General features: G+C 48.2%; 4 protein-coding genes across 4 annotated transcripts; 1 reads left to right on the forward strand and 3 right to left on the reverse strand.

The window, feature by feature from the left end:
• Positions 1-3503: 3503 nt before the first annotated feature.
• On the reverse strand, positions 3504-3724 carry N7484_002083 (uncharacterized protein; the record flags this gene model as incomplete). The annotated part of the gene is made up of 2 exons (XM_057112503.1): positions 3504-3624; positions 3663-3724. The coding sequence occupies 2 exons, from the start codon at positions 3722-3724 to the stop codon at positions 3504-3506; spliced, it is 183 nt and encodes a 60-aa protein (XP_056977240.1).
• A 2391-nt stretch (positions 3725-6115) lies between these two features.
• N7484_002084 (uncharacterized protein) lies at positions 6116-6344 on the reverse strand (the record flags this gene model as incomplete). Its single annotated transcript, XM_057112504.1, has 2 exons — positions 6116-6259; positions 6288-6344. 2 exons carry the CDS (start codon positions 6342-6344, stop codon positions 6116-6118), a joined length of 201 nt encoding a protein of 66 aa, XP_056977241.1.
• A 3354-nt stretch (positions 6345-9698) lies between these two features.
• Positions 9699-11678, forward strand: N7484_002085 (uncharacterized protein; the record flags this gene model as incomplete). The annotated part of the gene is made up of 3 exons (XM_057112505.1): positions 9699-10133; positions 10205-10478; positions 10555-11678. 3 exons carry the CDS (start codon positions 9699-9701, stop codon positions 11676-11678), a joined length of 1833 nt encoding a protein of 610 aa, XP_056977242.1.
• Positions 11679-12416: 738 nt separating this feature from the next.
• Positions 12417-15341, reverse strand: N7484_002086 (uncharacterized protein; the record flags this gene model as incomplete). Its single annotated transcript, XM_057112506.1, has 1 exon — positions 12417-15341. One exon carries the CDS (start codon positions 15339-15341, stop codon positions 12417-12419), a length of 2925 nt encoding a protein of 974 aa, XP_056977243.1.
• Positions 15342-16062: the final 721 nt, after the last annotated feature.

Here is a 16062-nt window from a genome sequence, read left to right on the forward strand (position 1 = left end):
TGATCTTGGCGCTGATAGTCCGATTCCTCGTTCATCCCAGCATCTCATGTATACTTTTTGGATTTGGACCTTTTGTCCATTTACCAAACCTCTCATGCTGGGGATGGAGAGGGAAAAGCATTAATTCTCGCTCTTTTCTTGTCAAGTCTAGTTTCTTGTTCTTGATTTGTACGCTATGGGAATATATAGAACGGGTCTGGAATCGTTGTCTTGTATGTGTCATTACATTATTGTTATCCACCTAAGCACCCAATGTTCAAATGTCACTGAAAATGTACCCTGGTACCTACACTTAGGTAGCTCCTGATGCCCAGTACCTACTAATAAGGTACCGAGGTACTCAATTTCCGATATTTTGCCAGTTTCCGCTGTCCTGGTCAAGGTTTCCCAGGGTATACCAGGGATCATCGCTGTTCCAAAGGTGTCGTCACACAGCTCTTTAAAGTTTGCGTTTATGATGACAGTTTTCAGAATCGTGAAATATCCGTTTTGAACCCCAAACCTAACGATTCATGTGACATGGGCACCGCATTTGACATTGGAAGCCAATTCATTGAATGAAGGCGTTGACGGAACCGCGGCGAAGTGTTCCTGTTTCATAGCACCTTGGGATCATTCTATATATCTTGTCAGATCTCTGAGGTGTCATCAGAGGTTAGGCAAAACTTACTGTCCATTGAAAATAGATTGGAAGCTCAATGGAGAGTCCACATCCCCGTATGGTCAAAACATTCGGTTTCATCATGAACACCGCAGCAGCGATCGGGTCTCATGAGAGTACCGTGTGTGCGGGAAGTCCTCAAGGTTGACCTCTTTTAAGGGGGTGCGAGGACTTTTCAGGGCTTATCACCATGAGCCTTTTCTTTGTGCTTGTTGACGCTGTAGTTTTCAACAAATAGATGTGTGGTTCCAGGCCTCAGAAGCTTCTAGCTAGTTCGTGCACTGGGCAGCATAATCGAATCGGTGAAGGCTCATACGTCTACCTACAACGATTGAACGCCGGCCTCGTTCCAAGTCTCGCTCCATGGCACATTGAGGTAATAGCTGCACCAAATTAGTACTCCCAAGGTCTGATATCCTAGGCTACGACACTTTGGACTTTACATTTGCACAGTTCGCGGCCAAAGTCCATATATAGTACTGCTTGGTGCAACTGAAGCTCAGCCGCGCTTTTTCTGTTCAATTGACCTTGACTCATAGTACCTACCTCCAATGAGTGAATTAATTCCTCCTTCCCTGGCGATTGTGTTTCTCATGCGAAATTCCAAGAACCAACAAAGTTGAACAATGATACACAGCTGCCCAGGTGTATCATTCCATCCGGCGGTCTCAGACATTTCCTTCCTGCCCGATATGCTGGAGTGTATATGGATGAATTGGGCCATGTAAATCATGACAATCAATTCCTCCGCAATATTCCTGGGCCGGAGTCTCATCGATGACTCGCATGTTCTCTTTCAGCCATCTCTATCGGTACCATGGCCAGCCGCAAGTCCTCAAGACAAGCGATTAGCCGGGTATGTATCAAATGTTATCGCTTGATCTGCCTTCTGCCCTTGATGTGGTCATATCGAGCTGCAGGATCCGATGCTTGTAGAAGAATGACAGTGAAGTCGACCTGCCGCGGAGTGAACTCTCGAATAAGGAGGCACGGAATCTGATGGACGTGATAACATAACAGACTTGAATCCCTGTTTCAAATCAATAAATCATGCACGAGATTGGTTAATTGACGGTTAGTGCTCGCCAACTGAGCTACCAAGATATGCATCACTATCAGTACGGGGCAACTTCTGTGTTCATACCAAGAACATTCGTTTCTCTTACACGGCCACTCCGTGTAGATTCAATATCACCGAAACAAACATAGATTTCCTCTCACATCAACCCATCAACTCCCAGTGAAGTACAGAATGATATATCATTTTATCCCCCGATATGCAACAATATACCAGTCAAATTCCAAATTCACCGGCCCCATGTCCACACAAGCAAGCCAATGCAAGGCTGAGACTGGACTAGCACTGGGACTTGGACCACGACCCGGGCTGACTGGCCTGACTCCCGATTCTATGCAATAGGTAATGTTCCAGGCCACTGGGCTTGGTGCAGGAGGGAAGGAAGCAGTAGGATTCTCCCCCGGGGTTCCAAGGTTTCGGCGATTCCGTGTTGGACGAACGGTTGAGCTGGACCCAGCCCGACTATGCTGGAATGTCGAGGGTGAGAAAAGGTGTTGGTTAGCTTCTGCATTGCTTATGCGGGTGCGTCGTTTCGTTTGTTTGTGCTACCTGGGCTGAGAGGTGAATCTTTGCTTATGTGGAAGGCCCAGCTCTAGACTTGGTTCTTTTGGAATTTGGATTTGAATTGATGGATTGTTGATAATCTAGGTCCATAATCGGTAACTGGGCTATGTCTAGTGTGGTACTTTGGTCACGGTGGAGATGGATTATTATCGGAGGCTGGGCGGCACTAGTTGTCTTTCAGTGCCGGCTTGCTATCTTGCCTGGTTGACATTATGTGCCGAGAAAGCAATGTTGCTTGCCAGGCGGCGCGCAGTGTGATATTGCTTAGTCCTGCAAACAGACTTAGTAGGCGTGGTGATATGGTCCCATTGATGCGGCAAATCCGGCTTCAGACCGGCATGTGCAGATATCAATCTGGGGCAGTATTAATGGCTAGATAATGTTAGAGAAGAGCAACGTGGGCTTTTCTTCCGTGTCTGATGAAACCCTCCGTACTTCGCGATGGGCTGAACATGACGATCTTCATGTTTCATATTATTTCGACCTCAACAGCGGCACCTAGCACGGGGCTTCCACTAAGTGCTTCAGGTATGTTCCACACCATCTATTCAAGGCAGAGAGGAGCACGGAAAGCCTTGCAGAAGAAAGAGGGGGAGCTGATAAATGCACTGCCTCGAAATGGGGTATGCTCCGGGTGCAGGGCAATGTGTCGAATATGGACATTGAACATGGACATATTCACAAGGCAAGCGACTAAGCACTAGGGTCAGTCTGCGACGAGGATCCGATTGTACACATGCGGATAGATCAGAAGGCGCGCTTGCCGATGCGATGTGATCAGAACATAGCTCATAGCTTTATGGCGTGCGCCTGCCATGGAACGTTGAATTCTAGTCTGGATTTGGATACGATGAAGAGGCGTTGTCAGCCACCCCCTCATTCAAACAAAAGCAGGGGGCAAAAGGGCCAAAGTCCCGCCATCTCCTGGAAGTCCCGACTAGAATGCACATCTGCTTAATTAGTCCCAATAGAGTGGAAGACGTATGTGATGACAGTGACCGTGACAGGTTTCCGGGATGGCAATGGCCATATCGGAAATCCGAGAGTTAAGGCATGGTGAAACTCAAATATTCATTGTTTGCCAGGCGCGTCAGTCAATTTTCAATCTTGCTTTCGGTTTCGATAAATCCGACGCCGTTTTCGTGATCATTTCGTGTTTCAATTTCCGTGGAAAGTGAGAAAGCAAATCGGTGTGGGATATCAGACGATCTCGCCGATCGAGGGCACTGGTGACATAGGCTTCCCAGCATCATCCGCGGTCCGGATCTGAGTCTTATCCCCGCCACCACGTTCTGGGTCATGACTCAACGCGAACCAGAAACTAGATGGAATTGACCGGGATTTAGCTGTGGCATTTACCCAAGTGTGATACTTTGGTCCATTAGTCCGACGTGGATGTCAACAAGGTTGCTCCGGGCCATGTCTCGTTGGTTAGAGGCATCCCGGTTTCTTCCCAGTGGTCTTCCACCACCACAAAGAAAGTGGATGTTTACTCCGCAGATCGATGCACTAGAAAGCCAAATGGTAAAAAAAAAAAAAAAAAAAAAAAAAGACACGAAAACACAATAAAATCAAAACTTGAAAACGCGACTCTCCAAGTCACAACTCCCCCGGTGATCAATTGGAAATGTGGCTAGCAGTTCGCCTCGGGACTGTACCTGGCATTGCAACACCTGTCGAAGTACGCGGGACAATCAGCGCCCAGGGTTATTTCCCATAGGCGGAACCGATCGGCTTCGGTGTACAACGAAAGGACAGCTTTGATGAAGGACTCCATAATGGAAAGGAAGAAAGAAAGAGTGGCGGCAATACCGGATGGAAACGGCACGCACGGGAATGTGATCATGAACATCTGTGTGCCCTGTCCTCCGTATGTACGCGTTAGCGACTCCACAAGTGAAGACATCTGGACCTTGGTCACAGGCAGAATAATAGAATTTGGGGGTATATGTTTTCTATAATTACAGCATTCCTTCTTCTCGGATGCCGGGATACTGCGCGGGAACTGGGATGATCGTCCCCGTCGAGGGTGTGCCGCCACATTGGAATCTTTTGAGGGCGGGGCTCTAGACCCGAGGTCTGCTTGTCTAATCTTAGTCGCAACTCCTGAGACACGGCTACGTAATGGCCGTTTCCCCCACATTGATATACGGTAACAGAGAAAGAAACGCGATACTCTGGTCTTCGATTTCACCCGAGCGGGGACGGAGTAAAGGGCATCTTCTATGGGGCTGTCGGAAACTCAAAGAAAAAAAAGTCAAATATGTACCCTGATATCATTAGAATCGACGATTGTAATTAGTTTTTTTTTTCATTAAATTTACATTAATCTCGCAGACAATGTCAGACAGTGGGTGCTTGGGGCGCTTTGTTCACGATGGGTCCTCAAAAGACTAATATCAAACCTATCAATGATACATGAGGCGAAATTGCAGAATATTTGATTTCTTTTTTTAATTTCTCAGCAACTATGGCCCCGGGAAGGAAAAGTCTAGATCCGCTGGGGTCAATGGGATATTCGTTGCCTTCCTGCAACCTGTGAGATGGGAGTAAACATATGTCTCGATCAGGAAGCATGCAGTGCCGCGGTGTCTCATAGGACCTCACTTTGGAGTCGAACCATACATATGATAACACCTGGGCACTGGATCAACGTGAGCACGTACTCCATAAGACCCTGAACATAAAAAGTAAAACAATAGGTCAAACGATCAAGGAGTGACGAAGTATAGCCCGGGTATTTGCTTCAAGATCGTCCTCGCACCGTATTCCATGTCAGTTGACACCCCCCCTGCTCATGGGGGCGATTCCAATTTATTTTTCGGGGGTTGATCTTGATTCACCTGAGCTTAGCGAGATGGGACCAGGACTGGTTAGATGGCGCTAGGACATTCTCACCGCGCAAACCAGAATATCCACTTGAACTACGACGTACGGAGTATGCCCGGATGGAAGTTTCGGGCGCATCAAACTCGGGGATTACATTACGGTGTTAAGTCCGTGAGAGGTGTGAGGGAGCAAATTAAATGTCGGGGTCCAAAACACGCGAAGAAGATCCAAACCTGAATCAGTAATTGTTTGAGGGGATTGGTCCAACATCGTGAGGATTTGAAGCCCAGCCGCAAGGACGAGGGAAGATGCAAGGAGCCTTGTGAGGAAGTAGAGCGGCAAGGTTGAGAGTTATCGCGGAACGAAGTACTATCATCAAATTGAATTAATCCTTACCCACGCATGAGATAGGTTATGAGTTCGATGTTGGAGGGGGGGGGGGGGGGGCAAGCGATGCACGACCAGGCCCCGCCCGTGTAATAATGATATGAGGAGGGCAAGGGTTATGGATCGAAAAGAAAAATGAAAAAGCAATAGTGTCGAACGGAGTTATCCGATTCAGGAGAAGTGGAATGAGAGACTGCCGATCCCTCAACCTCAGCTCTAGAATTCATCAAGTTACGCTGTACACACGGTAATACGGGCTTGAGTTTTTCTAGGGCGTTAGGTGTACCAGATTCTGGACTTGTCGTAGCCACCAGTCGTCAGCACCAATCACAGACGGCGCATTAAGTCCTGCGGAGTATTGCTCAGGTACCGGAGCACAGAATTGAAAGTGACTTGGGACTCATATCGCTCGGATGACTTCCACGATAGGCGAGACCCCCCGTGTGCAGGCCAAGTTCCCCAAGTCCCGATGACGGGCCCCCGAGTATCACAACCGTGGCGGTCGCGGTCGCGGTCAGCCTGCATGCACCAATAGTCGAGTGTAGAACCCGGCTGTGACCCGGGGGAAAATGAGTGATCATCGGTGGAAATCCTGGCTACACGTTGAGGAAGCGAGAGCGGACCTCAGAGGGATCTTGATCCATGATGCGTCCTTGTGACTGCACGGTCTGCAGGTCGTACCGGACACGGACAATCTGACCTTGCAATCGATTGCGCATCTTTGTGTGGAGCACAATATACTTGGAGAGCAAAAGATGAATCTTCGACTCTTTTGCTCCGCATTAACCGCAACCGGGATGACCAGTGGCGACGTGGAGGATCCATTTTGGAACAGATTTGATGTTGCCTTTCTTCCCCACCGACGTGCGAACGGTCCACGTTGAGCCGCTAAAAAAGAACGATAACGGTGAATTTATTTTACTTTTTATCCTGATTCTGGAGTTACGTGTCGATCACAGAAGATACATCGTGGACGAGCTGGACATGCCCACGGACCTGTGACGAGTCTCTTAATCATGGGTCAAGTTCGTGTTGAACAAGATCATCACAGATCGGCTAGCAATGACATGTCTCTGTGTTCGTGCAGTTGATTGCAACTCCACTTTTTCACCATCTCCATCTGGGGTTCTGGAAACACCGAAACGAGGGAAAAGAAGGAAAGGAAACAAACCCACCACCGTGGCGGTGGCTTGGGAGACCAGCGCGAAAGAGGGAGAAATAGGACGGAATACCAAAGAAGTGGAGACCTGGACCCAAAGTCGGTTATTCCTTTCTATTCGGTGACTCTTCAGCTCTCCCCCTAATTGATTATGTACTCCATCCACGCCAAGGTCGAGATTGGATCGTCCGAATGGAAGTTTCAGAAGCCAGTTGAGCTAGTGGCGTGATGACCGAGATTCGACGGGTTTGCCCCTCTAACTAGATTAATCGACTTGGTATGCGTCTCGCATCCCGCGAACCAAGGTGGTTAGTGACATGGTACTGGGATGGGCTATCACTAAGGTGCATCAAAGTATACAGTCCATTCACAAAGCCCGATCGGGATTGATCCATCCGAAATCAAATGTACGAATTCTGTAGACACTCGAGTCAAACGACCCTAAAAAAAGGTAGGGGGGCCAATATGCGGACAAAGGTTCGTTTCCGGTTTTACGGGGGCGCTTGGAAAAACACCTTTTCAACCTGCATTGGACGAATGAGCGCCCGGATGGTCAAGGCTCCAGATGCTTTGGAACTATCAATTCCCCCCTGAGATAATCATCCTTACTATGTCAGAAAATTGAAAAAAAAAAAAAGGTAAAAGTTATTTGATAAAAGTAAAAAAAGAAAAAGGAAAAGAAAAAGACTAGTTTCTCTGTACCGAAAAAGGTCAGAAGAATAGATTCACGGGGACCGAGAGCCCCAGTCAGACTTCATAGTCTCATACCAGATCGTCCAGCTTCGACGATCAAAAGACGGAGGAAACAGAACCGGAAAATAGTTCGGGAGGCGAGGAAAAAAAAAGAAAAAAGAAAAGAAAATCAAAGAGCCCAAATGTGCCCGAAAGAGAAGAGGGCCAATCAACGAACGGAGGGAGCGGCTAACAGCCTCGGGGAGTACGCGATTAGTCACCTGTAGGGTAACGGTATCATGATTGCGGCATTCAGTTGACGGCCAAGCTCCCATGGGATCATGATTCGGCCGTCGCACCTCCCTCGCACGAGAATTCAGCCACCCAGAAGGCGGGTGGTTCGGATTATAGTGAGACTGTGGTGGATCCTCGCATCCTGGAATTCCGCCAAAAGGACAGGATCCGAGCCAGTCACTGTTGCCTGTGTCTGTAGACGATGATTGGGTCTGGTCCACTTTTCTTTTCTTTGACTTTTGTTTTTTTTGGAGAACAGAGAGGTGTTTAGGTAAGTTTCTTCGTGTTCGCCTGTAACCTGATTAGGAAGTCTCTCATTACCTCAGCAGAATGCCTCGTCCTTACATACACCATTCTTACGCCGATCCAAACCAGAAACTGCCCCTGCCGCCCGATTCCATCCCTGGAAGGCTGGAGGTCCCTTTTGATTACCGTCACACCGGGTTTCCGGCTATCCTTAACCCGGTAATTGATCGTCCTTTGGCAACTCTCCAGCCTCTCAACACTGCCTTTCCTTCCTTTTTTTGGTAATTCTAAATTACCGCCTGTCTTTGTCTCCCATTCCTTTCCGCCTGGTGACGACTCCGACTAGTGATCAGCCACCGTGCTTCAAACCCTGGGCCATCTTCTGCTTCTGCTAACTGACCCCCCCCCTTTAACCCTGTGCAGGAAAATGGCCCCGGAGGCGTACATGCTTGCGCACTTCCCAGTAGCAATCATACCTGGTAAATTTACCCACAAATTGACGGAGCCCAGGCATTGGCCCGACGGTTGCAACCACGCTAAACCTCGCCTGATTATTGGATCTGATATGGGTCCTACAGACCTTCCTTTCCCTTCCAGCAGGTCTTGGATCTGTCCTCAGATGCCCTTCTGTGTTCCAAATAATCATTAAATTCATAAAATTAAATTTGGTTTATTATTTTTTTTCCCTGGACTGACCCATATTTTCCTTTCCCCCTTCCCACTTCCAACTTTGCCGCTACGCCCAAGGGCCTCCGCCCTGCTCCGCCCTATGGGAAGCCTCCGTAAACATTACTCTGCGACCTACCCTTTCTAGGCTTGCATCCACCTGTGACCCGGGCTCTGACATCAACCGGTATTCTGCATTTTACTATAGTAATTTAATTATATCACTTAAAAGAAGTCAAAGTACAATGTTTCTTGGACCAACGAATTAGGGAAGGAAAACCGGGAAAGCAGACCCAGAAGAACAACGGTGGCTAGAGAATATAGAAAGCTACATGGAGTACCAAAAAGGATTGTTAATGTATTTTACGATTTGATTTTCTAGACCATCTAAAGATGACCAAAACCGAGCCCAAACGAGGAGAGGATCAACCTGGACCTGCGTTCGGGTCAAACTCTGTCCCGTAATGACTGCTTTCTCCGGATGGGTCAACCTACCCTGGTTCTCCCTTTTTACTGGACTTTTGAATTTCTGCCGTAAAAAAAATGGAGATGATGCCTTTACTTCATAGTCGCTTTTTCATTTCCTCATTTAATTATTTTTTTATTTTATTTCCCGGCCCGTGAACGTTCCTTTGGAAGTTTACCTAGTTACCTAGTTAACTATAAGATTCTCTTCTTGCGTTTTCGTTTTTTTTTTTTTTTTTTTTCATTTTAAATTACTCTGACTGGCTACTTCACTTTGGGTGGTTCCCTTAACTCAAACCTGGTTTAGTTTGTCTATATCCTTATATGGGACTGGCTTGGCTGTTTCCATAGACATCATTCTTCCGTTGGAGAACTATCCTTACTTCTTTCATTCTCTATTTGATTACCTTGATCAGCCTCCTCTTGGTTTTCTTTTTCATTTACCCCGGTCCTTCATCTCCAATTGGACATCTCCACACAACGCAGGGGCAACCATCTACAACTTGACGTTCCCTTTTGTTCGCTTCGAACCCCATCTCCGATATTTGCATAGAAGGATCATGGCCCACTGAACACTTTGCTCGGTTCGCTTTTCCTACTGATCAAAGCCACCGACCCCGACCATCCCACATGTGTCAACCTCTCGCCCGGCTATACTTTACACCTCGTCCATCCCTATGTCTTCATCAGCGCTGCCCTCTCAATCTTCGATCTTGGGCCCCATCACTCCATCCACCGGTCTGACCTCCCACGGCCCTTACCCTGCCAAACCGGTCTTCACGGGATCCTGGACTGCTCCCTTCCGGGACGGTCTGCCCACCCCTCCTACCGACATGACCGGCATTACTTACAATGCAATCCCCCCGGTGGGCCACGGAGGGAAAGTGCACGGCATTCCTTCTCACCATTACAACTATATGCCACCATTCGACGCTATTTCTTCTTCGATGGCTGTCGCTATGAAGCCCACCCACTCAGCCCCCGCCAAAGATGTTCCCGCATCCGAACCAGTCCAGAGAAAAGCATCGAATGGAACTGCCAGTGGCTCCAACTTGCGGATTCCGTCGTCGATCAACAATAGCAGAGCTAGTCTGGCTGAGTTCGCTGCTCAGGTAAGAAATGGCGTCTTGCTGAATTCTGTTATTAATTTTTGTACCACATGCTAATCCTCATGGCCCCGCAGATGACCTGTTTATTCTGGTTTGAAAAGACATCGAAACTCCAATCTATCGAAGACCGACGGCAGCCAACGACCAACCTCGTTGCGGAAGCTATACCCACCGTGGGGTTCCAGAAGTGGGTCGCCACAATTCTTTCGACCACCCAGGTCAGCCAGAACGTGATTCTGCTAGCATTGCTGTTTATCTACCGGTTGAAGAAGTTCAACGCTGGTGTCAAGGGCAAGAAAGGCAGCGAATTCCGGCTCATGACGGTCGCTCTGATGCTCGGCAACAAATGTAGGTAGTCTCTTATCGGCTCACCGCCTTGGCATGATTTTCTATGATTGGTCCATCCTTGCTGACTTATCTACAGTTTTGGACGATAACACTTACACCAATAAGACGTGGGCCGAGGTCTCGGGCATTGCGGTCCAGGAGATTCACGTCATGGAGGTCGAGTTCCTTAGCAACATTCGCTACGATCTTTTTGCCTCGGAGGCAGAATGGGATCGCTGGCATACCAAGCTGGGTCTTTTCGGTGATTACTTCAACGCGGCGTCCTTGCACCCCGTCGAGTCAGAGGCCCCGGCCTTGCGCGTCTCGCCGCCCCGATTGCAGCCCCAATCGCCTTTGTCCAAGTTGCCATCGCCCCCATCTGATTACCGCCCGCAGGCTCAGCCCACCTGGCCTTATGTCCCCCTTCCTGGAATGCCCTACCCTGCCCCACAACTGGGCGAGGTTGCTCCTGGAGGATCTCGCAAGCGCAGCCGTGACGACGAGAATGAACTGCAACCCATGAAGCGGATTGTCCGCCCGGCGACCCAGCCTGCCCACCAACCGGCACCGCTGAGCATTCCTGTGAACGCAATGAATACTCTCCCGCCCGTTCTCACGCCGACTTCTGCTCCAGTTGCGCAGGGTGTAGGACGTCTTCCACCTCCAAACCTCAGCTTGACTCCGACATCGAATCCCATGTCTCAGCAGCCACTTCCTTCGACCCCAGTCTCGCAGCTCCCAATCCCAGCTCGTATGCCTCCGGCTTACAACCGGTCTGCCAACTGGATGCAGCCTCATCAGATGCCCTCTGCTCCATTGCCGCCCGTCGCATCAGGTGTTTACAATGCACCCACCCTGCCCGACCTGGGTCGTCATCACCAGAGCAGCCCATTCGGCGTGTCATCCTCGACCGTCTCCCCAGCTGTCTCGGCATACTCCGTTCACACTCCTCAAACCCACCTTTCCCCCTCCTTCTTCCTCGCCAACCGCAACTCCCCTTACCGGCCTGTTCGCTCAGTGCACACTCTATTGATTCCACCACCCTCAACCTCAATGCAACAGCAGCGCAGTGTTCCCTTCGACCACATGCACTATCAACCATTGAGCAAGGGCTCCACTGATCGCAAGACCGGTCTTCTACCCTTCATCCCCTCCGACCCGTGGTATCAAGGCCATGTGCCCCAACCATTCTACACTCCCTCCCAGACTTTCTCTGGTTGAACCCCCTTTTGATCTCTTTGACGATGTGATTGCGTTTATGACTCCTCTCACGACCCCAAAAAACCTTTAACATTCGCTGTACACCTTTTACCTTCTGTTTCTGTTTGTCTCTTTACCATCATCTTTGACCTTGTACAGGGTTTTCCATCATGTTTTATTAGCATCTATTTGGCGTTGCAACCTAGAAGGGTTATGTTCCTCTCCCCGCCAGACGGGGATGGCCTGGGAGGCGTTTTATCTTTTGCTTATTCTGTTGGCATCTGGCAACATGAGTATCGCTGCAGTGGCATTTGCATGATATTGGCGTTTACTTAGCAGACAATGAGTCTTGCAGCATGAGAAACTACTAGATTTCTACAACCCTTATTTTCTTTCCTTGTAAACGGCAGATATCTGGTAGTATTCTGGTTTTCTAAAGACTAGTAGCGTCTTAATGGGGCGTCGGTCGGACCTTAAGCACTGAGGTCTTGTGTGAATTAGCGTGTCTAGTTATGCTGGACTTTCGGAGTCAGTGCGTATCCCGCCATTTTCCCCCCACAAAACCCTACTATGTGTATGTACTGATGGAATTTACCAAAGCATATTACTATCTACGTCCCCTTATTATTTCTTATATTTCTTGAATTATATTCGTTTCAAGCTATAGAGTCGCCGGTATCTTCTCTGGTCTCATCTGCTTGTCTGAGGCCTGGCAAGGTAGCTAATCTGTAACGGAGAGATTTCATAGGGGATCGCTGGCTAGAAGTAGGGGGGTTTCTCTATATCAGTGCTCGCCGAATCGCGTATCTTCCGATCCTTGGTGGTCGTCTCGTCGATTTGCTCCGGTTTGAAAGCTTGCACGAGCCCACCGATGTTCAGGCCACGGGTGTACATTGAATTCGGGGCTTTCATAACATACCAAAGGACAGCAACAGTGACGGACAAGGCAACTATTGCTGTAATTATCATTTGGAGAATGGATGTTCGATCCGGCGCACCGCTCATACTGAATATGCTAACCGCAAGTCCCACAGGCAGAAAGAATACAGTGGCGTATGTGAAGCGAGTAACATCTCTGGCTTGACTGAGGGACTTTTCATTATTCACCAAGGAAATGAGAAAATCGATGTTGGAAAGCAAAAGGTTGATTTCACGATCATGTTTGACCAACTCATTGGTCTGTGTTTGGATGACTTTGCGATACTTTTGCTCGTCGCTGCGCGTCCAGCGTGGCCTTTCCCGCCCCTGAGAGCTCTCACGCTGCTTCCAGTCGTCAATCAAGCCCCTGACGCCTTCGATACTGTCTTTCAAGATGCGAAGTACTTGGAATATTTCATCAAGTAGCTCTTGTCTCTTGTCCTTGAAACTTGTGGTTGAAAACAGCTCCTCGCTTGGTTCAGATGAGCTCGATTGTGGATCTTGTTCAACCTTGTTCAAAATGTCCTTAGTGCTGCGGTGGACGTTTCCTAGGAGATGGTTGAACAAGACGAGCTCAAGGACTTTCCTTTGGGGGAAGCTCGGATTGTCTTCACGCCAGTTATCTTCGAACAGGCCACTGTTAGTCGTCGATGTCTCGAAGACATGACATGTCCAGTATCGATCGCACCAATCGCCCACCATAAGCAAGCTGAAAACATCATCCACGATATAGAAGCCGTTTCCGAGCGTTCGGCATCGCTTATAGCCCAGTTTCCGGCTGCATTGAAGCTCCGCTCGTGCATTTGCGCCCCCAACAGATTTCTTTGCTTCCAACATCTTCCATTCGGGGGACCCTTTCCTGATTGCTCTGTAAAAGCGACAATGAAACTCTGTAGTCCAGGTGTTGAACCCGATCATAACGTCATCATGGAAGAAGCTTGCTTTGATGTTTCCATGTCTTTGGATGAAGGACGCCAGGCTCGACCTGTCACGTTCTGGGGTGGCGAGATAACAGGTGACACCCATATCCCAAGTAGGGAATTTCAGGTTTATCAATCGCTTTTTACTTTTATTAAGTCTTCGCTTGCTCAGTGAGATAAACTTGAAACCCGATTCGTGGTCCTCCATTGGTATGCAATAAAGCGAGGATTTCTGAGAGGGCCGAAGCTTCTTCTTCCTGGTTTTGCAGATGTCAAGAACAAACGCCGATACTTCTGCTCCTTGAAGTGTCTTTCTCAAAGTCAGACGCCGAAGAAAGTAATCAAAGAGTGTGTTAGTGTTTTCACCGTCTGCAATATCCACTTTTTCCCATGACAGATCAGGACAGTCACTTAGGCCGAAAGCCTCCCAGGCCCTTTCCGATATAGTCTTTCTCTCTTGCGGGTTCTGAGGAGGCACGAAGTCCAGGAAATCGGGGTCCTTGAAGAGCCACTCATCTTGGACATCCACGATTTTGTTCACGTCGAAAAATGCGGCGTAGGGATTCTGCTTTTTCATCATAGTTGATACTACCCGTGGTTGTGCGCCAATTTGATTCTGACGGCTTTGGTCGTTTTGAAGCCTCGAATCATTGTAGATCTCTTGTGAATGGGTGAAAGGTATAGTATCCGTATATTCAAATGAAGTGGAAGTTTCGTCTTCCTTGGAAAGAAGTGGAGTCTCGCTGGGATATGTGCATCGCAATAAAATGTAAGGGATCTCAAATCCAACGTGAAAATAATGATCACGATCAATCTCCTCCTCGAACACTGTTCCTTGTTTATCATCGCTGAGCCGACCGGGAAAAAGCCCATTTGCTGAAGATGAATTCAACAAGACTTTTCTCGCATGTTGATAGATCGTATGTGCCGAATGCATTCTTTCTAGCTGACAACGCTCACGAGACAGCAAAAGAGCCAGTCCATAGCGGAGGGGGTCCTTCCAAGCTACCTCATCGCATAGCTCATCATCATGCTTTATTTGAATTTTTAACATCTCTTTCAGAAGCTCGCTCTGACCTTCATAAAATCCCCAGAGGATTCCATAGCACAGTACAGTATCACGCGAATGTAGTAAAAACCGAGTCTCGATTGCGCTGCGAGTGACACTCAGCATGCGTCGGTTGAAACCATCGTTCTTGACGGTAAACCGTTTGAGGGTTTCCTTTCGAATATCTTCGGAGTCGAAAGGAATGGTGTTTTGGTCCGTTGCTGTCATAGACCATGAGTCACTGGTCCGAAATCTCTCAGCTTTCAGGGTGGAAATTAGGGGTTCTAGTTCCAGAAACTCTAATAGGACAACTTTAAGTCGAGGGTAATCGTTGGCAGAATGATCACTCGTCCATTTTACTTGAGAAATCAAATCTTCAACACCTTTGAGCGTCCTCCAGATCCAAATATGATCGCTCAGGCGATATATAGGTATGTCTGAGCTCACGGTATGCTGCCAGGTTGGCGTCCGTATGTTCTTTGTACTTTTAAGTCGCGAGAACCACTGCTTGCACAGCTTTAACAATTTGCTGCAAACAAAAGCCATCTCGTGCAGATCGTCGAATACCTCCACATATTCTATGGCCTTCATAATGTGGTAAGGCATAGCATCTGGATTGTCACTCGGGAGATCCGTCAAACCTGTGAACTCGATGGAGTTACCATCAATCCAGACATTAGCAGAACAAGTTGCATCGGGATTAAGGTCGAAGACCCACTCAAGGTGACCCTTGCATGTCTCATGGATTCTTTCGCACAATTGCGCGTTGCCGGAGCTGTTAGATAGACGCTTGTACATCTCTATCATAAATGAGAAAGCGAAACTGCCCAGATGTTATCGTCAGATACGCGTAGGCTGGATCACCCTGAATTTTTTTTTTAAATTTCCGAATGACTTACTAGCTTCCTGATACACTGACTCGATGGTCTCCGAAATCCCCACAAGTCAGCGCTATTTTTCTCGCATTTTCCGCCGGGGTAGAACAGCTAGTTTGTTCCCTGAACGGATCACATTCTGTATCACGGATAGTCGTGGGGTCGTAGGTTGCCAGTGGCTTTAAGTGAAGTGGAATGCTGCAGACAGACAGAATGTGCTCCAAGTTTCGATCACAATGCCAAAAAATCCTCTCACTATGAGTTTGAAACTCTCCTGATGCGCCCTCTGAGCCAGCCAAAAGCTTTTCAGGCAGGTTGGGGATCATCGTATAGGATGGGTCCATTTGTAACTCAAGGAACTCAAATGTCGCCGTATATTGGACAGTCTTTTTGTCTCCAAATTTGTGCGTAAACGGAATCAACCATGAGTGAGCTGTGCTTGAACCAGGTAGACTTTGAGTCTCAGGGTGCTGTTTAGGGGCTTCAGGGGCCTTGGGTTGACCATGTTCTGGAATAGGGTGAGGCACCTGGTCTTTGAAAAGCCCCACGAGCACCCCAATCTGACCTTGCTCGACTCCGGTGTCTTTGTTTTTTCCAGTAAACAGAATCCAATTTTCGTTCTCTGATTCTTCTGATATTTTTTC

The sequence above is a fragment of the Penicillium longicatenatum genome (assembly GCF_028827895.1).
Source record: "Penicillium longicatenatum strain IBT 33135 chromosome Unknown contig_1_segment0_segment0, whole genome shotgun sequence".
In the NCBI taxonomy this organism is placed as follows: Eukaryota; Fungi; Ascomycota; class Eurotiomycetes; order Eurotiales; family Aspergillaceae; genus Penicillium; species Penicillium longicatenatum.